The 23,282-nt window shown below is 41.4% G+C and overlaps 1 protein-coding gene across 1 annotated transcript; it reads right to left on the bottom strand.

Moving 5' to 3' along the window:
- Window positions 1-1,695: 1,695 nt before the first annotated feature.
- LOC131474278 (E3 ubiquitin-protein ligase MARCHF7-like) lies at window positions 1,696-5,171 on the bottom strand. The gene has a single exon (XM_058652062.1). It carries the CDS (start codon window positions 4,821-4,823, stop codon window positions 2,148-2,150), a length of 2,676 nt encoding a protein of 891 aa, XP_058508045.1. The 5' UTR covers window positions 4,824-5,171; the 3' UTR covers window positions 1,696-2,147.
- Between the last annotated feature and the right edge of the window lie 18,111 nt (window positions 5,172-23,282).

The following is a 23,282-nucleotide window of genomic DNA, read 5'->3' as shown; positions in this document are numbered from 1 at the left end:
TCTAAAAATGGCAGACCCATCTCTGCTAAACGAGAGAAAAAAAGATCGAGAATCAAATCATGATCTAAAAAATCTAATTGAGGATTTGGAGAATCGTGACAAGCCTAGTTAGTAGTCAGTCCACAATTAGCATTAGCGGTAACAGGAAGTAGTCACACTTGCACAGAGCAAATCAGGTTTTCGTAACTGGATGGCAATAAATATAGCTTGCATTCATTATATTTATAAAATACAATCCACGTTTTCATAGTATCTTTCATTGTATTAGTTGATTCTGTAAAATAAAATACACATTTACATTAGCAATGACAGGAAGTTTCTCATTTGTTGCAGGACAAATCGGGTTTCCGGCACTAATTGGGTAATGCCAGTATGGAACAAAGTCGTAATGGCAGATGATGTTAAATGGCACATGAGTCCACAGATGTGGTGAATGAGGCAATTTTATTAGATTATTTGAAATACAACTGTCAAGATGACTTACAAGAGGACGTGTGCTTTATCTTTGCCAACAAAAATCACTGGAGAGGAAACATTTAAGGCCTGTGATGAATACGTGTAACAGTCACGCTAAACATAGCTGGAACAACCATGTTGCTGTGGGTAAAGACGGAGCCACAGCAATGACTGGTGGCTTATCTGGCTTCTCCACACTAGCCAATAGCTTTAACGATGATGATGACCGGAGGGCAAAACTGTCTTAACCCGTGTGACATATTTGTACATTGCAATGAGCTAAATATGTTATTTCATAGTAACACATTAACAGTATTTAGAGCCACAGATGAAAATGCTGCTTTTGAAGCAAACTGGATTATTTCAGAAGAAAGTAGAAAGAGGCGTCTGTGACATGTTCCACACATACAGAGTACATGGGAGAGAGGGGGGGGGGGTCTGCACACCAGCTTTCATGCAAGATCAACTGCGTGCAATGTCGGCAGAGTTTGCAAAATATTTCCCCTCTGCAAAGGACTTGAGGATTGAGAGCGGATATGGGATCCTCATATTTCATTTACACATATTAAGAAAACATCATTTAAGGGTTTAAGGGGTTGAACTGCAGCATGGAGAGCCTCCTCACCTAAACTAGGGGATGGAATCATCCATGTTTTTTCTCCATATAGCTACTTTATTATTTAAACATTTTTGAAAATAAAAAAAATACTTATTTTATCTTTATGTGTAAAAGAAAACTCCTCATCATTTATACATTTTTACCCTAATTGAATGCATTGGAAATGTAATTCTCTAATTTATGTAAGAATTGTGTGTGTAAGTGCATGTCTGAAAGTGTTTCATTTGTGTATGTGGGCATATAATCTATATTCCCACATAGTTGTTAGTGTGAGGTTGTCAATTGTGTATGCAAAAGCATTCTTCGGCGTGCATGTGTGTGTGTTCAGTGTAGTATGTGAAATATTCTGATTTCACATGTGTATGTGAGAGGTAATGGTAAATAATGTCCCTACCAGTCCCTTTATGTCACCGTCCTCCTACTTTTCTGCTCTACTTTACCATTGGAACACTTGAAATACACATGATATAGAAATATAGTGATGTCTGACGGAATGTTTTAAACATGCTTTGTGCTCCGTGCACTTCGCATCTCTCACTCGAAGGTAGGGATGCCACAATTCTCAATATGATATTGAATCGTTCGATACAACATTTACAGTTAAATAGGCATTTGTGAATTGTGGTAATTTTGGTTTTCATGTCCCTCAACACTGCACATTATATTTCTCTGAGTTGATACTGTGGGCCTGTGAGTCCTGGTATCACCCGGCATTATCACTGCCTGGAAGCAGGACAGGGCGGTGAAGAATTTGCAGCCTTTGCAGTTGTTATAGGTATGAGCTGTTAAAACATGGCCCATGTTACGTATTACCCTTTTATTTTAGAGGGTTTTATTTAAATAAACATTTACATTTATTCAACATGTATTTCATTTCATACATTACACCTATGTGAAATTAAGAAAGAAAGTGTTTTTCTTCTCCCTAAGCCCTTACTATTCCTGTAAACTCTGTCGTAATGCGTAAGCAAGAAATGCCCTGGGCCATCAAAACTGAATAGAATGGAAAACCTAAAAACAATCAAGGTACAATTTAAACCTGCCCCTAAGTTTATTCCCCTCATTCACATAACTACCAGTCCTCTTCAAGATCATCATCCAGGTCAGAAAACTCGTTTGACATGCTGTTGTCTTCCCCATCACTTCCCTCAGTAAGAGTTATAAGGAGGTCCAAGAGATTATGATGGATGCTCTCCAAGTTGATTGCATCAACAGTTCCCAAGGAATTGGAGTACCTCTCTTCAAAGAGACGCAACAGCACCAGCAAATGGAGGCCGCGGCTGATGAGCTCATCACCCTCATCATCATCACTCTCAGATTGGACATGTGTCCTGTGTAATTCCGGAATGTCAAAACTGTCTATGTCTAAGCACAGCTTCTCCTTGCAGAGTTCACATGTTGTGATGGCCTTGAGGTTTGCTCTTGAGGTTATTTTGGACATAATCCACCTCTTGATGCATTCCTTGTGGACATACTGCACACTGCCTATACAACGGCATGGTTGAATCAAAGAGTTGGCAGCAGATTTCTCCCCTGTGTGGCAGATACGGCACAGGTCACCCTCTTCTTCACTGGAATCCTCCAGAAGCAGTTTCTCCTTAATCTTGTACAAGTTCTCTTGATCCCTTTTGGAAATTACTTTTTCTTGATTTTTAACACCACTTGGTTGACCCATAGGTACTGAACTGTTTTCAATGACTGAATGTCCATGTAATGTTTCATCCTGGAGTTGCCAAGGACGACCAGCTGCAAGGACATCTAAACCCACTGCTCCTTCCTCTGCATCTGCTCCTTTCTCTGCATCTGCTCCTTTCTCTTCTCCATTCACCTCATCCTTCTGCAATGCTTTATTTTCAACATTGTCCCATCGCGTCAAGAGATGCTGTGGGTGGCTGTATTCTTCCTCTAAGCCTGCAGTTGAATGTGCACTCTCATCGCTTGTATGTCTTTTGGGGCAAGATGGGGGCAAGTGGTCTTGGAAAGAGGAGGAAAGCCAGAAGCAGCCATTGTCTCTTCCACTGCTGTTGTTGCTACTGCGAACACTAGGCTCTCCCCACAATGACATTTTGGACACACTACAGTAGCCATTGTTGAGGTCTGCTCTATGGTTTTTTAGGCTACCCAAGGATGTCTCTGACCATCTAGCATCAGGGTCCACACTGAACATTGAGTCCACCTCTTCACCATTCCCAGACTCTCCTACTATTGAGGAACTTGGTGAGTTTATTGGACTGTCATTGTCAAGAGAGCAGATAATGGAAGATCCACACAATAAGTCTTGGCTGAGGTATTTTAAAAATAGTTGTAACAATAAGCATCTTGTAGAGCAATAGCCAACTGACTCTACAGCTTCAGGGACTGACCTTGGAGGACGTGCCGCCTCTTGTCTGACCGGGGTGGTGGTGTACCATGGGGTGCGGGAGGAGTAAGAGGAAGATGTATCTGAGGAGGATTCAGGGAAAGTTGTTTGTTCTTGAGATGAATGGAGGGCGTATGAGCTGCTCAATGAATGTGATGTGGTTGTGCTTCTCAAGTTGTCAATGAGAGGAAAAGAATGAAGGGAGGAGTGTGATGATGATGATGATGATGATGATGATGATGATGATAATGATAAGTGTTGACGTTGGGAACCAGAGGCTGACCTTGAAGGGAGTGTGGCCTCTTGTTTGACCAGGGGGCGGGTATACCATGGGTTAGAGAGGGAGTACGGGGAAGATGTATCTGAAGTGGATTCAGGAACTAGTGTTTGTTCTTCAAATGAATGTAGGGTGTATGAGCTGCTCATTAAATGGGATGAGGTTCTGTTGCTCAAGTTGCCAATGAGAAGAGAAGAATGATGAGAGGAGAATGATGATGAGAGGTTTTGATTCTGGGAACTTTTTATAAAGGCAGAGGAAGAAGAAGAAGAAGAAGAAGAAGAGCAGCTAGGAGTCCCTTTAGGCTCTACAACTTCAGGGACTGATCTTGGAGGGAGTGTGGCCTCTTGGTTGACCAGGAGGGGGGTGTACCATGGAATGTGGGTCGAGTAAGAGGAAGATCTGTCTGAGTAGGATTCAGGGATATTCGTTTGTTCTTGAGATGAACAGAGCTCGTATGAGCTCCTCAATAAATGGGATGTGGTTCTGCTGCTCAAGTTGCCGAGCAGAGGAGGCCAACATTGGGAGTGTGTTGACAAGCGGTGTTGATTCTGGGAGCTTTCTGTAGCAGAATAGGTGGAAGATGAAGAGCTGGGAGTCTTTCTAGGCTGAGCTCCCTGTGGATAGGTAGAAGTCATCCTATCAGTCCGATACCATGTGGAAGTCATTCTAGGAGTCCCAGTTCTTATTTCTAAACCTGACAGTCTGGGCTTGTGCTTTTTCTCCTGCTCTGTCCTGTGCAATTGCTTTGGGGAGTAAGATGATGAAGATGGTGACCAAGAGCGTAAATGATAATAGCTCTGCAAATCATTTTGTTTTTCAACTACACCTCTACCACTGCTACAATCATCATCATCTCTGGTGTTCAGACTTGGGCACATCCCCAACCTCTCTACTGAATTACACTGTTTGCTTCTACTGCTCAGATAGGAATCATTCCAGGGGCGATCAAATAATCTGCTCTCTCTGCCGTCTTCTCTCCCTTGAATTTGGCTGGGCCAGTGACGTTGGATGGGTTTGCTTCTTTGTTGGTGTCCTTTCTTGATGCTATTCACATATCCTCTTTTTTGCTTAACCACAGTTGACGGTGTGTTACGGCAGCCAGCATCCATGATGGTCCTTTTGGTACTCTTTCAATTCCTTTCACTCTCCACTCTTGTACAAGAGGTGAATAATTTCCGGGAGGGGTGAATAATTTCCACTGAGGGGTGTAATAGATCTTGGCTACTGGTTAAATCTTGGTTCCTTTGATACTTTTATGTTGTTTTTTTTTTTTTTTTTTTTCGATCTGTCCTTTGCAGGTAAGCGCATTCCTTGGAATGTGTGGATGTCGTATAGCATCAAGGCCCCAAGGAATTATGCCACTATTGGACGGGTTTATATCTTATTTTATTTTTTCCTGTGACAACGTCACTTTCACAAGATAATAAAAAATGACATGCGCCTATACCCCCAGTGGGTCTGCCCAATGCTATCCCTATCGGCCTTTGATCTGTACACAAGTTACCATGACAACCATATTGTTAACAGAGTACAAAGCCATCAGTGAATACTAAAATATTACAGAGCATTTTCTGCCTTTCAAAAGGATCCTGGAAAGAAGAATCCACAATGCAACAAAGTGCATTCCAACTGCCATAGATACCACTACCAACAAACCAGCATTTTCGGTCGGCAGTGAATGCACATTTTGTTCATCAGGCCATAGCATTTCACCTCTTGTTGTACAGCCTGCCAAAAATGATCAGAGGAAATACAGTTATTTTACCAAATACAATTGAGTATGGCGAAAGTGATCATTAGTTTATTTTAGGTTTATTTATTTTATTTCAATTCTTCAGCGGAGTGCAATGAACCTTGTTGCTAATGGTCAGGAATTTAAGAAATCTATTCAAGATTGTAAGAAAAAAAAAATGCCGATAAATCCTGTCAACAATACATGCTTATTTTTCACATGGTCGATTCAGAGCCCTAATAATCATAGAAAATACAATAGAGCCTTCACATTAGTTGGTGTCCAAGCCCCCAGTGTATTTCACAGCCAGGGCCCAACGTGGGACATTTTTGTGTTCTCACAGTGTTTGAAATTGTTTTTTTTTTTCTGCAATTTTGTTCCAAATGGTGTTTTGCTGTCATGGTTTCCTGGTTTTAACAGTTTGTTTCTGTGTGTGCAGAAGTGGCTTGGCACTGGCCTATTACACGCACCTGTGTTTCATCACCACCTTTTACCTACAGTATAAAGACCTTAGCTGCTAGAGTGCTCCAGTTGTGTTTGCACCTTGGCTGCTCAGCTAATGCTTGTTTTGTGAGTTTCTAGTTCTTGTGAGATACATATTCTAATTGTTTTTCGGGGCCTGAGTGTAGATCTTTCATCAGTGCCACTCCATCTCCAGCTCACCAGTGCTGCTCTCCTTCTAATGTCATTATAGTTCAAATCTGTAATATTGCCTTACTGCCTTCTCCTCTTTCCTTTGCCTCTTCTCCTTCATGCCCTTTTCTGTGATGTCCTTTTCCCTATAGAATATGAATGGAGATGACAAACTGGTATTGGGAGCCACACTAAGCTTGGCTATCCACCATGTGACATGTAGGTTTCAGAAAGATTTTCAGTGTTGATGACTGTACTGTAATCCTATTTCATCATCTTCTCTGAAGCAAGTCAAATGAAAAAGTTAACCTCTGCTCCTGTTAAATGTCATTCTGTAAGGTTCACTGTGTTCCAAGTGATTCTGTGTGGCTGTAATTAACTTCTTAATTCACTTACCCATAGAAATAAACCAGGAACCATGATACAAACCTGTGTAATTTCCACAGTTATAGAAACATTACAAAACATTAAAAAACGTTTATGATACATTAGAGGTGGTGGTTAGTGGTTGCATATGTTTCCTGTGGGTTTGGGACCTAATGGTTTCCACTGCATCTTTGAGCCATGGTTTAATGGTTGCCATTACAGGATGCAGTTGGTCACTAATGGTTGTGATCATTTCCAATAGATTACAATAGAACTAACAAACCATTTATTTGTCAGAACCTTGAACAATTATGGATAAACCCTTATAACTGTTTAAAATGGATTCTAACAAGGATCTTTCAGCAACAAACTTCTGTTTGAAGACTCCAGTGCTATGAGAGTGCGAGCAGGGTACATGCATAACCAATTCAGAACTGTCCTGTCTGAATATGTAACTTGATACAACTGTTACATATCTGCTCCTGGTCTCTCCTGTCTCCTCACCTTCCCCTTGTCCTTTCCTTTCAGCTCTCCTCTGTCCCCGAGTTTTCCTTTCACCCCAACCTGTCGAGGCACATGACTTGAGTCTGGTTTTGTTAGCGATTTCTGCCTGTTAGAAGGGAATTTTTTCTCTCCAGTGGTGTCTAGGGCTTGCTCATTGCATGGAATTGTTGGGTTTCTCTTTGATCTACATGTATAATATTGTAAAGGTTTCTACCTTGGGATAATGACCTATATGTTGTGATTTGGGGCTATACAAATGAAACTGAATTGAATTGAATGAAGCCAGGTAGACAGTGAGTGGTACACCAGCCAGACAGTCATTGAGATCTGAATTAAGGGATTGATCATCTATATTATACAGAATTGTTGGACTACAGACAATTTTTTTCAGACAACTTTATGCGTTGATGGCTATCAGGGTGTGAAGAAAAAAGAAATAAATGTCAACCTTGGCTTTCATACTTCTCTGTCAGGGAAAAAAAGTGATACTGCAATGATGATGTGTCATGCTACAGTACAATACTCAATTCCAGCTGGATGTATTTGGTCACATACTCATCAGAATTCATCAAACATCCTACAGGGGTCAGTGCAGCAAAGCTTTTACTCTACTTTGCAGAGTTACTCTTTAATCTGAGAGTGCAGTGGGCATATTTGGTCTAGCCCTTGACTCTCTCTTCCTTGTCACTTGTCAGAATGATCAGTCGTGTAACCTGAATTAAGTCATGGCTCGGTCCAGAGTCTTGGGGATCCATTCCTGTCTCACCAAGAGGCCTGAGCACTGATCCATGATCAGTTCTGCTCATCAGCTGTTTTGCTGCTGGCAGGGCAGCTGCAGCTTTCTTAATTAATGTAGATTTGACTGGTCATGCTGCTGCTGCTGCTGCAGACACATAGCTACCTGCTGCCGCGGCTGCCACGAGAAAAAGAAAAAAACCCTTGAGCCATGTCACAACACCAAAGAGGTATAAAGTAATTAACTCAGAGACCTGTCTTGGTGAGGCCATCATGCAGCTCATCATGCAGCCGGTAGGAGAGTTCTGTCATGTCTCTCGTGGTCAGAAAATGTACCTCTGTCCTGTCAGGTTTGACAGCTGCCTCAGTCCTAGACACGTGTATGATAGTCATCATCTGCCATGTTTTAATATCAACGTGGATGTGCTGATGCTCAGTTATGGTTGACTTGTTGCCCATCAACCCGTCTGCTTTCATTTGGTGGTGGCCTGCATAATCATTAGTTTAGGCACCAGTGGTTTTAGAATCACATTAGAGAGTAGAGCTAGATAGAAAATGTACCAGCAAAATTGAAAAGGAGAAAATGAGAGAAAAAAGGAGACTTAATTGAAAAAAAGGGAGGAGAGCGTAGACAAAAAAATAATTTCAGTCTGGTCACGTAAGACAAGTTTTTAATTTTCCATAAATCTGCTTAATATGCACATTGTTTGTCAACATAAGTTTTCAACAGCTGCTCGGAAAACTTAGTGCTGAGTGCTCTTTCCTTCCATAGGTCACCATGTTTTTCTAACCCTCATAAATATTCATTAGTCGACTGATGCAAACGTCCTGTAATTATTTTTTCTTGTGTACTAAGTCTATATAGATGTACAGTAGCATTGTGTGTTTGTGCGTATGTAAGAGTGAGCCCACACCATGGTGCATGTTTGATTTCACTATCTCCTGACACCAGCTGTGAAACTATCGGGGATTTAAATATTTAACATCTTGAGATATCATTTTCACGCACTCCTCTCCTCCATTTCTCCCCCCACACGCGACTGCTGTGGGTTAAAATCTGCTCCGTATGTCTTCTTTTAAACATGTGCTCGCGACTATCTCTCAGTCTGTTTCCGCTTATTTGTCCATACGTGCCTACGTAGGAGTGTTCACCATATGTACTTGCAAGTTTGTTTGTATGCACCGTACACCTCCAAGTCCACACGACGCATCTTAATTTTCCGGCTGTGAAATACTCTGTTATTATTACAGATGTTATGACTTATTGTTTAAAATATCATCACAGATCCGCCAGATTTTATGTTTGACAATTCCATAAATGAGACTTAATACGCAGCATCACACTGTGTTCATGCACATATATAGCTGCCCCACCATCTACTTCAGTCCCATCAACATTCAACCTATTTGGTTAATTCTTGCGTGTCGGCAACAAGTGGAGATGGAAAGTGAAAGTGTCTGATTTAGAGCAGCAGTGGAAAATTGGATTTCAACTAGAATGAAGTGTTTCATGAACCAATTACTGACCTAAATTCCAAAGTCTAAAGTCAAAACCCATAACATAGTCAACATGCCTCGTCACCTTCCCAACATGGTGCTCTCATTCCTTGAAACTCCAGTGCAGAAGCAGGGCTGGTTTCAAGCTTTAAGGCTTTAAATCCACACAGATCGAGCATTATATCACAAAACCTGGCAGACTGAATATGTGTGATCCTTACAATACTCCCGTGTGCTTTGCATGCGTATGGAAACTTGACTTACAAACATCGTCCCTCCAACTTTGTCATGCAGAATAAAGCTTTTCACGAATGTCATAGTGTGACACAAAACACAGCAAGGCTTTACAGTTAAGTGCACCACCAGTTACATGCATTTTCATTATGACATGTGTCCGACAGTAAACCTAGGAGGAAACTTAGAAACTTATCCCACCAGTCAGAACTCCACAAAGAGGTGGTTCTCTCTTCTTGTGAGATTAGACTGTTTGTGAGTGAATAAATACCCCGCTCTGGACACCACCAAAAACTGTGAGCGAGCTGTGAGCATGTAAGCCATAAGTTAGCTCTAAAAGTTAGCTCACTATAGACTGGAGATGACACTCTATTCATTTTCCCAGTCAGTGGATCATCAAAATGATTTGAAGCTTTAAGTAAAACGCTTGCATAATGTTGCTTTTTAAGAAAGCAGGTGCAAAGTACGGCGTAATCTTTGAATGAATGAGAGTTCATTTTATGCGATGGCAGGAGGTGGTTGTCACATCTCATTTCCTCGCCGCGGTAATGTTTATGCATCAGAAACACTGGTTAATTTTACTGTGGTTAAAAAACCCATTCTTTCTCAAAGTATTGTAAAACTGCTTTCTATATTCAACCAGTTGAATCTTCGATCTTTCCCTAATTTGAATCAGCTGCTGTTGACAGCCTTAACATCTTCATATCGTATAGCACATCAGCAGCATTAACCTTAATTAGTCAGTAAAGAGGAGACATCTGACTTCAGAATTGCCATGTTGATGGGTGGAAGATCCCATGGGTGACCATAAAACCCTTTTGAAGAAGGAGTATATTAACTTAACTGCTAGCAAATGGTAAAATAAAACTGCAAAGCCAGTAAAAGTGAGCAGTGAAAGAAGAAAGTAAAGTCAAGCACTGAAGCCGATATTACCAAGACTATATCTGTGTGCCACCCGAGCATACATCTATAAGCATATACATATTTATTGTCATCTGAGGTATTTGTCATTACTGCAGCAGGGAAGTCGCTGTCTTTATTCTGCGCTCACTGAATATTTCTTTTCCTCTCCCCCTTCTCAACCATGAGATTACCTGAAGGGACAGTGAGCTGTCACTGTAATACACACACACACACACACACACACAGTTGTGAGAACAATCATACATCTATTTGAACAAGTACCTGCACTGTACATGGGTGAAGATTAAAGCCACACACACACACAGGCAGTTGTAACAGTCATCAGGGACAGTTAGTTGAATTGCACTCATTTAGATGGAATGGCCATCTTACCATACTTGTGTGTGTGTGTGTGTGTACGTGCATGTTTGCACCTTGCAGAGCTTGGGGAATAAGACGCTATTACCTGCAAGAGTCTATGAGAAGCTCTGTAAATATTGACAGAGGGGGTGAGGGAGGATGAGCGTGAATGAGATGAGGTGGAGATATGAACCCTAAGGGGTTGTGAATTGATAATTTAATGGTTTCACTGGGGGAAGAAGATTGGATCGAGAGGAGGAGATAAGAGGAAGAGGTGGGATTTGAACCCTCACTGTTGCCATGGCAGCATTTGGCAGTAAAATGAGCCAAACGGCCACAGCTCCGAATGGTTTGTACAGAAAACACAGAGGGTCTCCTCACATCACGGTCATCAACCCACAGCAATAAAAAGAGAATCTCATGGAAGGGAAAAATCTGCAACAAAAAAAATACAATACAGCTTTCTTTTTTCTTCAATTTTAAATCCGCTTTCGTGATGAGTCACCTTGTGCTACAGCAGGACTTAAGGCCATTCCCTCTGCTGTGTTCATAGGTCAGAATGGGAAAAAAAAAGATGAATTACAATCCTACAGGAGATAAAATGCACAGAAACAGTGAGGTCACACGAGGTGAATAGAAACGGTAATTATCCTCATGGTTAAAGACTACGGAAAACATCATGATGGAAACTACTGAGAACTTTATATGACTAATCTTTATTTTAAAGCTGCAGTAAGCAGGATTGCCAGAAAATATTGGATCGCTGAATCTCATCATCATCATAGTTTTGAGATTGAGGCTCTTTGTCCAGAGCCTCTCCCACCAGATGAACATCATAAACGACAGGTAACCTCAGGCAGTTTCTCCAATTCTGAAAGCCTCTGCCCATATTGAGACAGGCTTTACCGCTTTTATTGTTCCATCTCTTTTAGACTTTTACCTTTTTTAAGGATGCTTTGCAGCTTTGGAAGTTTGCTGCTTCGTAGAACAGCCAATAAGAACACCTCCCGCTCTGAGGCCACATTTCCCCAAGGCTGGCATTGGTGTAAAGAAAGTGCAGAAGTTTATTTCTCCCTCAGATCACTTGATTGACCTCATGCTGAATGGTTATTATTGAATAACTGATCAATACTTTCAAAAATATGTTTCTTGAATGAAAAAAACATTAAATAAATAACTGCAGAATCCATATAGTTTTCACCGTAAATGATGTAGCACAGCACACAATTATGCAAATATAGTGAAAACTGTAACGGATACATTTGCTGACGTTTTGGACATAGTGGGCCATCACTAGCTATATTTGTTCTGATTGGAATTTACAATTCCATCCTTTACATGGACACAAAATGAAATGATCCGATTGTAGTGTGTACACATGCTCCGAGCATTCAATCAGAATGCATTATTGTGACATGCGCAGTGTTGTCTAATTCTCCAGAAGTAGAAGCAGAAGAAGAAGGAGCTTTGCTTCCGTAGTAAACAAACGCTGTATGTGTCTGCTCGTCCCCTCGCTGTCCGCTATCTTTCATTTTCCCTCCTCTTACGCGTCTGTGACTTTCGTATGTGTTCATTATTCTTTTTTGGAAATGGAAATACAGCAGCAGCAAAACGGAAATACATCTCGTTTAAGTGGATCAGACACAGTGATGGCACCTAACCAGGAAGTCATGACCAGATGGAATGATGATCATCAGATATCAGCTCTCTCTCGTTCCTAATGAAATTTGTGTTGGATCATGGTTTTCGGATTGGCATGTTTACTTGTTTACACTTTTATTCCATTTACTTGCATCCATGTAAACTTATTTGATCAGAGGTAACGGCACTGATGTGTTACAATGAGCTAAACTGGTTTACTGTAGTATCATCTGGAGCAGATGTGAAGTTGTTTGTAGATAAAACGTGTGTAGTGATTATGACCTAAGCAGGAACTCAGAGTTCTTTCTCTTATTTTCTTCTTTGATGTTTAGATGCTGAAGCAGATTCATTTTACTGAAACATGATGAGAACAGGTGAATGATGAGGACTGGTGAGAATGGTGAGGACAGGTGAATGATGAGGACTGGTGAGAATGATGAGGAGAGGTGAATGATGAGGACAGGTAAATGATGAGGACGTGAGAATGGTGAGGACCGGTGAATGATGAGGACTGGTGAGAATGGTGAGGACAGGTGAATGATGAGGACTGGTGAGAATGATGAGGACTGGTAAGAATGGTGAGGACAGGTGAATGATGAGGACTGGTGAGAATGGTGAGGACAGGTGGATGATGAGGACAGGTGAATGATGAGGACTGGTGAGAATGGTGAGGACAGGTGGATGATGAGGACAGGTGAATGATGAGGACTGGTGAGAATGGTGAGGACAGGTGGATAGTGAGGATGTGAGAATGGTGAGGACAGGTGGATGGTGAGGACAGGTGAATGACAAGGAAAGGTGGATGATGATGACAGGTGAATGATGAGGACAGGTGGATGGTGATGACAGGTGAATGATGAGGACAAGTGAATGGTGAGGACAGGTGGATGATGATGACGGGTGGATGATGATGATGACGGGTGAATGATGAGGACAAGTGAATGGTGAGGACTGGTGAGAATGGTGAGGACAGGTGAATGGTGAGGACTGGTGAGAATGGTGGGGACAGGTGGATGGTGAGGACAGGTGAATGATGAGGATAGGTGTATGATGAGGACTGGTGAGAATGGTGAGGACAGGTGAATGATGAGGACTGTTGAGAATGGTGAGGACAGGTGGATGATGAGGACAGGTGAATGATGAGGACTGTTGAGAATGGTGAGGACAGGTGGATGATGAGGACAGGTGAATGATGAGGACGTGAGAATGGTGAGGACAGGTGAATGATGAGGAAAGGTGGATGATGATGACAGGTGAATGGTGAGGACAGGTGGATGGTGAGGACAGGTGGACGATGATGATGACAGGTGAATGATGAGGACAAGTGAATGGTGAGGACAGGTGGATGATGAGGATAGCTGAATGGTGAGGACAGGTGGATGGTGAGGACAGGTGAATGATGAGGAAAGGTGGATGATGATGACAGGTGAATGATGAGGACAGGTGGATGGTGAGGACAGGTGGATGGTGAGGACAGGTGGATGATGATGACAGGTGAATGATGAAGACAAGTGAATGGTGAGGACAGGTGGATGATGATGACGGGTGGATGATGATGTCGGGTGGATGATGATGACGGGTGAATGATGAGGACAAGTGAATGGTGAGGACAGGTGGATGATGATGATGGGTCGATGATGATGACTGTTGAATGATGAGGACTGGTGAGAATGGTGAGGACAGGTGAATGGTGAGGACTGGTGAGAATGGTGGGGATAGGTGGATGGTGAGGACAGGTGAATGATGAGGAAAGGTGTATGATGAGGACTGGTGAGAATGGTGAGGACAGGTGAATGATGAGGACTGGTGAGAATGGTGAGGACAGGTGGATGATGAGGACAGGTGAATGATGAGGACAGGTGGATGGTGAGGACAGGTGAATGATGATGAGGTGAGAATGGTGAGGACAGGTGAATGATGAGGAATAGTGGATGATGATGACAGGTGAATGATGAGGACAGGTGGATGGTGAGGACAGGTGGACGATGATGATGACAGGTGAATGATGAGGACAAGTGAATGGTGAGGACAGGTGGATGATGATGACGGGTGGATGATGAGGACAAGTGATTGGTGAGGACTGGTGGATGATGAGGATAGCTGAATGATAAGGACAAGTGAATGGTGAGGACTGGTGGATGATGAGGATAGCTGAATGATGAGGACAAGTGAATGGTGAGGACAGGTGGATGATGATGATGGGTTGATGATGATGACTGATGAATGATGAGGACTGGTGAAAATGGTGAGGACAGGTGAATGGTGAGGACTGGTGAGAATGGTGGGGATAGGTGGATGGTGAGGACAGGTGAATGATGAGGAAAGGTGTATGATGAGGACTGGTGAGAATGGTGAGGACAGGTGAATGATGAGGACTGGTGAGAATGGTGAGGACAGGTGGATGGTGAGGACAGGTGAATGATGAGGACAGGTGGATGGTGAGGACAGGTGAATGATGAGGAGGTGAGAATGGTGAGGACAGGTGTATGATGAGGAAAGGTGGATGATGATGACAGGTGAATGATGAGGACAGGTGGATGGTGAGGACAGGTGGACGATGATGACAGGTGAATGATGAGGACAAGTGAATGGTGAGGACAGGTGGATGATGATGACGGGTGGATGATGAGGACAAGTGGTTGGTGAGGACTGGTGGATGATGAGGATAGCTGAATGATGAGGACAAGTGAATGGTGAGGACTGGTGGATGATGAGGATAGCTGAATGATGAGGACAAGTGAATGATGAGGACAAGTGAATGGTGAGGACAGGTGAATGATGAGGACAGGTGGATGAGGAAGATGGGTGGATGATGAGGACAGGTGAATTGGCACTAATTAAGGTCCCAGAGTGAGTGTGAAGTTAAAGTATTTGTGACCTTTGACCCATTTTGACTTGTAAAGTTTTGCCTTTAAAAACAATTCATGTGAGATTTGTGTCCCCTTGTCCTTTTTGCACGACACAAGAAAGAAACCCAACCTTGTTTAAAAAGTAACTAAGTAACTCTTACTCTGAGTACATTTTAAACAAGCTACTGTTTTACTTTAACTTGAGTACATTTTTTGAGCAGTACTTTTACTTGAACTGAAGTAAAATGTTATCAAAACAGTGGTACTTTTAATTGAGTAGAATATTTCAGTACATTTTCCACCTCGGATCATTACCAGCACTGACTGATATTCACCTGCCTCCCGTCTGATCAAAGACATAGAACTGTGTTAACATGTCAGTACAGTCTTTTTGTTCTCTCTGTTTTATTGCTGCAGGTTACAACTAAAGCCACAGTATTGACTTACATTGTTTATTACAGCCAAACAATTTGTAACAATTAAAGTAGGAATATTTTCATAATCTAAAATAATTTTAAGAATATTTACATGATTTTTTATTAGTCCTCACATTTGAAGGATATTTATTTTTTGACATTAATCTCATTTGTCAAACAAAATTCTATTCAAAATCCTGCAATTAGTATATTTTACACTCAGGCATACTGTGCTTTTAATCATCTACTCATTGCATTTTTCTCTTGTGTATTTTTGGAAAGACTATAACAGAAAAAAGCCCCTTGCCCACTGCTCTGCGGTATGAATTTTGATTTTTTTTTTCAAAAATCACTCTTAATTGGATTAAAGTTCATTCCTTTGTTTCCATTTCTTATAGTCATTTGCTTTCCACTGTTTGGCCTTTTAACATCTACTAATAAATAAACCATATGCTGTATTACTGGTAAAATGAATAATCACATTTTCTAAAAATGTACTTGTTTGTTAAATGAAGTGGATCAGGTTGTAAAACAAGACGGTGCTCACTTTTGTGCCTGCAGGGGGCTGAAGATATTTATTGATTTAATTGAACATCTGCGACTCGGATGTTTGTATCTGCCAATGATCCCTCAAGGGATTCAAATGTAAACATTTCAATAAATGTGACAGTAAACGAGACATGAGGAACCAGGATCACATTGTTGTTGTGGCACTTTATGGTATCGGCCCATATTGGCTTTAAAAGGTATTATCAGATATTGGCAGACTGATGTGATTAATGACTAAAACATATCGAAAAAAGGTTATATCTACATCTGCAGTAATATAAGTATGCAAAATATGTTAATTTCACTTCAGAAGAAACAAAATTACTTTGCAGGGTAAAACATACAGTACCTGTTGGCATCTGTATCGGTTATCGGCCCAAGTGCTTTACAAGTGCTCCAAATGTCCAATAACATGTATTCTTGTTTGTCAGAAATTAACATTTGCAAGATTACGTAGTCATACGGACATTTTTACTCTATTTTTCATTGGAATATCTGCTTAAAAATGAAATCTGCTTATTATTTGTATTCATCCTTGGCCTCCTTTTAACCCTGTTTTCTTCTTATTGTGTTTTTAGTACATGCCCCAAAAGACTAAGGAAAATACTTTCTGTCAAATACCTGCTTTATAAAAAAAACACATTCTGATTTTTATCGAGGAGATAAGACAAAGCATTACAAGTTGTTCTGCTGTTTGAATATGTAATATCCTAACTCTTCATATAAAGAAAGTAATACTCCTCAGAAGTGCTCTGTGCTGCTTGTCCCCTCACATACTGTCATTTACAGGATGTTTACGAAACACTTTAAAACCTGTGGGTTTTGTGGGACATGTACTGTATGCGTGGTGTGTATTTATTGTTTCATATAAGAAACAATATCTTTCACTCTACTGCCGGTTTATAAGGTGTAATTACCCGGTGATCAATGAGAGGAGCAATCTGTTTATTTTCTTCTTTTTTTCCTCTCGTCAGCTTGAAGTCCACTCACTGTAGTTTTAACGATTCACGTCTCCCACCTACCAGTCAACAGGCCAGCCTGCATGTTGTCTCACATCAGCAGCTTCTCTGCTAATGAGCTGCTGCTGCGATTGTCAGACAAAGCAGAGGCTGCAGAGTTACACCAAGTTAGAGCCGAGTGGTCGATTTCAAGCGAGTCGACGCTGAAGCTGCGGCAGAATCTGAGCTGCTCAGACGAGCGTGTTGAGACTATTCGGCAGAATGATGAATCAGCTTATTAAATCTCAGGACCGGCCACATTTCAGGATTACAGCTGCAGCTGGTTGCTGTGGAGTTTCCAGCAATTATTTGATAGTTGCTGTGGAAAATTTAGTCTATACATTCCAGAAAATAGTGTAACATGGCTTCTCTGAGCCAGACAATAACACACCCATGTACATATGTCTACAGCTGCAACTATTAATCAAGTGATCGACTACTTAATTAATGGCCTATTTTCATAATCGGCTTGAGTGTTTTTGGAGTGTGTTAAAGATGTGACAACTGGTGACCTAATAGTTAAGAAGTACGCATAAACACAGTTGCCACGAGGGGTTTTACTTTTAGTCAGTTAATTGATGGAACGGCAAATCACTGCAGCTTTATTCACACCAGATGTGAAGAATATGACTCTGCATGGCTACACAATCATCTGTGTTTCCACCTTTCATAACTCCATACTCCATTTCTGACAGAACGGGTTAGATTTTGTAATTCAAAGTTGTCAGTGATGTTGCAATCGTTCATGTCTTTGCAGTGATTTCTTTCTATGAAATATAAGAAATATGGGGCCACGCGGTCGGTGCAGTGGTTAGCACTCTTGCCTCTGTAGCAAGAAGATATGCAATATGGGGATTAGGTAAATTGGACACTCTAAATCAGGGTTGTCAAACGTACGGCCCGCGGGCCAGAACCGGCCCACAAGAGGGTCCAATCCGGCCCCCAGGATGAATTTGTGAAAGTTTCATACTATATACAATACTCCATTTTTCAGCTCCAGATACATGTGACTAAATGTTGTGTGCCTTTATAAATCCACTGTGATCTGTGATTTGTAATTAACATGTGTAAATGGCATAATATTGCTGAAATTGCAATTATTTATCTCAAGAAATGTCAGGTTTTTCATAATATGTTTTGTAAAACAAAAGGAAAAATTAGAGTTTCTTGTTCATAGGTTATTATGCTATTATTTTACTGCTCCGGCCCACTTGAGATCAAATTGTGCTGTATGTGGCCCCTGAACTGAAATAAGTTTGACACCCCTGCTCTAAATTGACCATAGGTGTGAATGTGAGAGTGAATGGTTGTGTGAATGTGTCCCAGTAGTGGACTGGCGGGGTGTGTGATTGGCACAGCTCCCCCCACGACCCTCATGTGGAGGATAAAACGGTAGACGATAGATGGATAGATATAAGAAATATACTCCCGTTTGGTGTGAATGCATTAGTATTTATCTTGTCCCGTAAAAGATGTTCTTCCTCTGGATTTGTATCTTTTGTTCCTGTGAAGCATGAAGCAGAAATGCATTTAGTCTCTTACCCACACTGTCCTTCCCGTAAAAGCTGAAGTTAAGCCAACACTCTTATGTGTGTGTGTATTTTTTTTTTGTAACATCCCACAGGCCCACTTATCATTCTGGTTGGAGTAGTCTGGCTCTATCTTGATTCACAGCAGACATATCTGGGTGCACAGACTCACAGAAAACCACACAGACAAAGACGGGAATGAGAGTCATTTCAGTGGAAGTGTGATGGAATCAACACTGCTGATTTGTCATTTGGTTGGTACACTGCGGGCGCCTGCCAAGCAGCCACTGATACGGTTGCCATGGAAAGAGGTCTGGTTTGGTGCAAGTGAGGCGGAAAAATCTGATGCACTGCCATTCTGGGCCCGGTTCATTTTTGTGTCAGATATTTTCCTGCACAGATTGAAGCACACACAAAGAACAGAGATTGTTCCTCGTTCCCACCGCGTTACTTACTTATCGTTTCCTGTCTCTTTACAGTACATTTGACACTCGCAGATGACAAAATATGTCTGTGCTGAAGCTGCAACCCTGATAAGCAAAGAATCAGATTTCATGCAGATTTCTCGCTGTAAATCCATCCATCATACCTCTCTGTATGTATGCTTTTTTTTATGTTATTCAGTTTCATATTGTTATAGATGTGGGAGTTTCTGTCACTATAGAAACCAGACTTTGAGATAAAATGAATAAAAGCACAAACTTTTAGGTCTGCACTTTGCAAATCCATGATTCTGTCATCAGATGTAGAAAACTGAGTTTCTTAAATGTGAGCATTTCTTTTTTTTGTGTTCAGGCAGTGTGACTGAAAGCTACATGTTTTTTTCTGCTCTCTTGAGTAAATTATTCCACTAAATTAAATCATTCTGTCTGCTCAGTGAAGGACCACAATCTGAGAGAGCAGCTGAAAGCTCCATTGTGTAACTTCTGATTCCCCCCCGAAGAATTCTGCCTCTACATGACGTCTGCCTTAGTGATGTCACTTTACGTGGACACTTCTTTGTGTTTTCAGTCATTCTCTCACCTGTCTGCTGCCGTCTTGCCATATGAGCACAGTGTTGCTGTCTTGTCTTTTACACAAATCACTTCTTGTGTGCAGCACAAGACTTACTGGGCGAAAAGTTAGCAGCTGATACAGTACATCCCACCCTCTCATGTTGTCCCTCTTGTCTCAGCTTGAGCTTAAACTGTGAATTTTGGCTCTACTTTTTACTCACAATCGTCTGGTCATCGTCTCACGTTTGGTTGTGTTTGCCTCTCTGGTCTCTCTGCCAGTCACATGCTGCAAGAGCACAAGCGCAGGTTGGTTAAAGGAGTACTATGCAGCGTTGGCTTGTTGTGGGCAGACTGGAGGCTTTCTCCACTCCCCCTTGTCGTCTCTTACCCCCAAAATACACTGGTTGCAGAGTGGATACACTTACACTGCACTCTGATCCGCACAGCTCCGCCAATTTGCACTGCTTGCGTCTCACGTCCGCCCGCTCCCATGCGGTTGGACAGCTGGAGTCGCGAGACTCGTTTTTTTCGCGCACGGAAATACACTGTACATGAAGTAAACACAACAAACGAAGCAATATTTCTACCGACCGAAGAAACAGGAGCATGCTGGGCTTGCAAGGATTCTTTCTGTGATGTATTTAGGTGAACACAAGATGTTTTACTCTTGTGCTGCGGCATCCGCCAGAAATAGAAGTGCGGCATATCCACTCCGATCTTCCGAGCTGTTACGCAGATGTTCGCAACCAGTGTACTTTGACACACTGACTAGAATGGATGTGCATCAGCTCCGAAGCCGTATCGGAGGTCTAAATTTTAATTTCCCCAAGGGAACCTCCCAAAGGGATTAATAAAGTCGTCTGTCTGTCTAAATTAAATGACTGTCATATTTCAATGGCTATAGACATTAGGGCTGTCAATTTTCCTCTATAATCCCATCCCATATTCAAATTATTTATTACAATTTGAATACATTTTAATTTAATATGGTTGTTATACGTTCTGTCCACTGGGCCATGCATGGGACACTGGCGGCCCGCAGGTGCCTCTCAACGGCCGTGTTGTCCACGGTGATGTAGAGCACTGACTCACGTTCTAGTCTCCTGAGTTTGTCACCAATGCGTTTTCGGCAGTGTGGCTCGTCTGAGCTTCGGTAGTTTTGAGAATTATATCATTCAGCTCCCATTCCTCGTCTATGAAATGTGCGGTGACTGTCACGTATGCCTCCGTGGCAACTCTGTCGCTGATAGTCGTGCAGCTATAGGAACCATGTACCTCGGCTCAAGCTCTTGGATGAAGTCTTTGTAACCGGACCCCTGCGAGATTTTCATCACTCTCATGTCTTTGCAGATAAAGCTTACCAGTTTGTCTGTAATTGCATTCTGACGAGCAGCTGTATATCCACGATGTGGAGAGAGGCAAAAAAAAAGATGTCGTTCTTGTTACTTGTTGCATATTCTGCAGATTACGATAACTTTATTTGTAGTTTCTCAGTTTGTTGATGGAAAGCCTAAAACTTTCCCCACATCGCTTTTTAGATGGTCAGGAGTGTCGATCTCTGTGAGTCTGCCATTTCCGACTGAACGTGAGATTGTTGTGATTCACAAAACTTTATCGTTCTGCAAGGGTCGTACGCGAGCAAAGCATTTTGTTTTTCACACGTGAATAGGCAGAGGAAAGAGGCCGGGGCTTGGGTCGCCACGTTTTAATAAAAAATACACATTCAAACACTTATTACAGCAATCGATTATTATTGACTTTTTTTAATATTTGAATTATATTCGACTCCCGAAATTCGTTCCAACAGATTTAATATAAAAACATAGACATTTTCTACTCTGTTTGCAGACATAGATTGTTATCAGTACATGTACGGGTCAGCTTCTTAACTTTCAAGTGGACAAATATTTGCATGTACGATGCCTACCCTCAGTTTTCCAGTCGACTTGTTGACAGAACTTCCAGAGTGAACATGTTGCTCCTATAGCTTCAGGTTTGTGGCAATGACATGAGAGCTTTTCTCATCTTTGTTCTTCTTGTAAAGAAAAGTGAGTTGACTGGTGCTTCACTGCAAACACAGCTCATCATGTGGCAGCACTGTACTCTGCTGAGGCGACAGTCAGTGTTTCCTCTCCTGCCTGTTTTTGTTGTTGTGGTTGTTGATAGATTTCTCCCATAACCACTGTTGTGTTGGTGATTTGTATAAAATAGTGAGAGGCTGTTTCCAGGTGTTTGTGTGTGGATTGTGAATTATGGCTTTTCTGGATTCCCAATCATACATATGGATTGTACAGTGGAGAGAAACATGCCTGAATGTTTGTATTTTCTCATCCACCACAGTTTTTACAACACAGCTGGAACCAGACCCGACACTCACAATGTCACAAACAGAAATAAAATAGTTACTTTTAATTTATTATTAATTGTTAATGAGATTAGTTGGAGATATTATTGTTTTTATACAATTATTTACAATAAATGATTTCTGTTACAGTGCAGACAATATCACTGACTGAATTGTTCCTTTAGAAGTAGATTTCAAATAAATACTTTGAAAGTACTTTATTTAGTTTAGTCAGAATGATATACAGTGGCTGCAGACAGCTTTTTAAAAAAAACAAAGCAAACAAAAAAACCGTTGAGACAAGTGGCAAAGGCAAATTATAAAATGCCAATAAGGAATAAAAGAATTTCATGGCTCATTACCTGCTGGATTCTATCGCCGCAGACACGACGAGTCCTCGCTCAAAGCTGCAGTGCGACATGAGCATAAGTGAGAAGGCATCAGCCAGCAGAGAGTCTGTGCTCTTTGAGGAAATATGTAAAGATATAAAAAATACATCTGTGCAACCATAACCAACACTTAAACCTCTCCATATTGTCATCATGACATCGCTCAGTCAGTGTCAGTCAGGGTTCAAACAGCAACAAGGCAACACAAGGCAGAAGAATTACACAAGATGAGACGTATGGAGCCAAGAAAGAAGAGTCTTCAGCCTAGACTTTGAATTCATTGTAAAATTAAAGAATTTGGTTTTGAGGTTAGTGTGATAGCACCAAGATCACAGTAATTCAGAATCTGAAATAATAATTGAGAGTTAATTATAAATACTATTCCAGCTAAATGATGTAATTAAATTATATATTCACTCAGAGGTTATTTTATTAGTAGCGAACAGCATACTTAACCAAAGATCTACACCAGTGTCCAGTGTGTGTGTGTGTGTGTGTGTGTGTGTGTGTGTCCCCACACTGCGGCACAGCACAGACTTAAGTGAAGCCACGTCCACTCCTGAATCCTGCTGATTAGGCACAAAGTTACATTAACTTCTCAAGTTTTAAGGGTTATGCAGCATTAATGCATAATTCCTGAGGCAGTAAAATGGCACAGTGAGCAAACGCTGGGGTGATATAAGGTTGTGCACTCAGTGTAAAGGGAAGTGAGATTGTGCAAAGCACAGAACAGCAGGGGAGCACTTTTCCATTGGTCAAACACAATAACACAAATACACATTCAGCTGAATGCACAATACAACCATACAACAGCTGTTCAACAAATAGAGACATTCTAAAAGGCTATAATGTTATTGTGAGAGTGGCGATGATGACGACTCAAATCTCTTCAGG

The sequence above is a fragment of the Solea solea genome, chromosome 15 (genome assembly GCF_958295425.1).
Source record: "Solea solea chromosome 15, fSolSol10.1, whole genome shotgun sequence".
NCBI lineage: Eukaryota > Metazoa > Chordata > Actinopteri > Pleuronectiformes > Soleidae > Solea > Solea solea.
Note: the sequence above shows the minus strand (reverse complement) of the source record. Positions and strands in the feature narration are given on the sequence as shown.

Excerpts from the sequence above, each read along its gene's own strand:
- LOC131474278 (XM_058652062.1), bottom strand. The coding sequence starts at position 4,823 with ATGGATGCTGGCTGCCGTAACACACCGTCAACTGTGGTTAAGCAAAAA.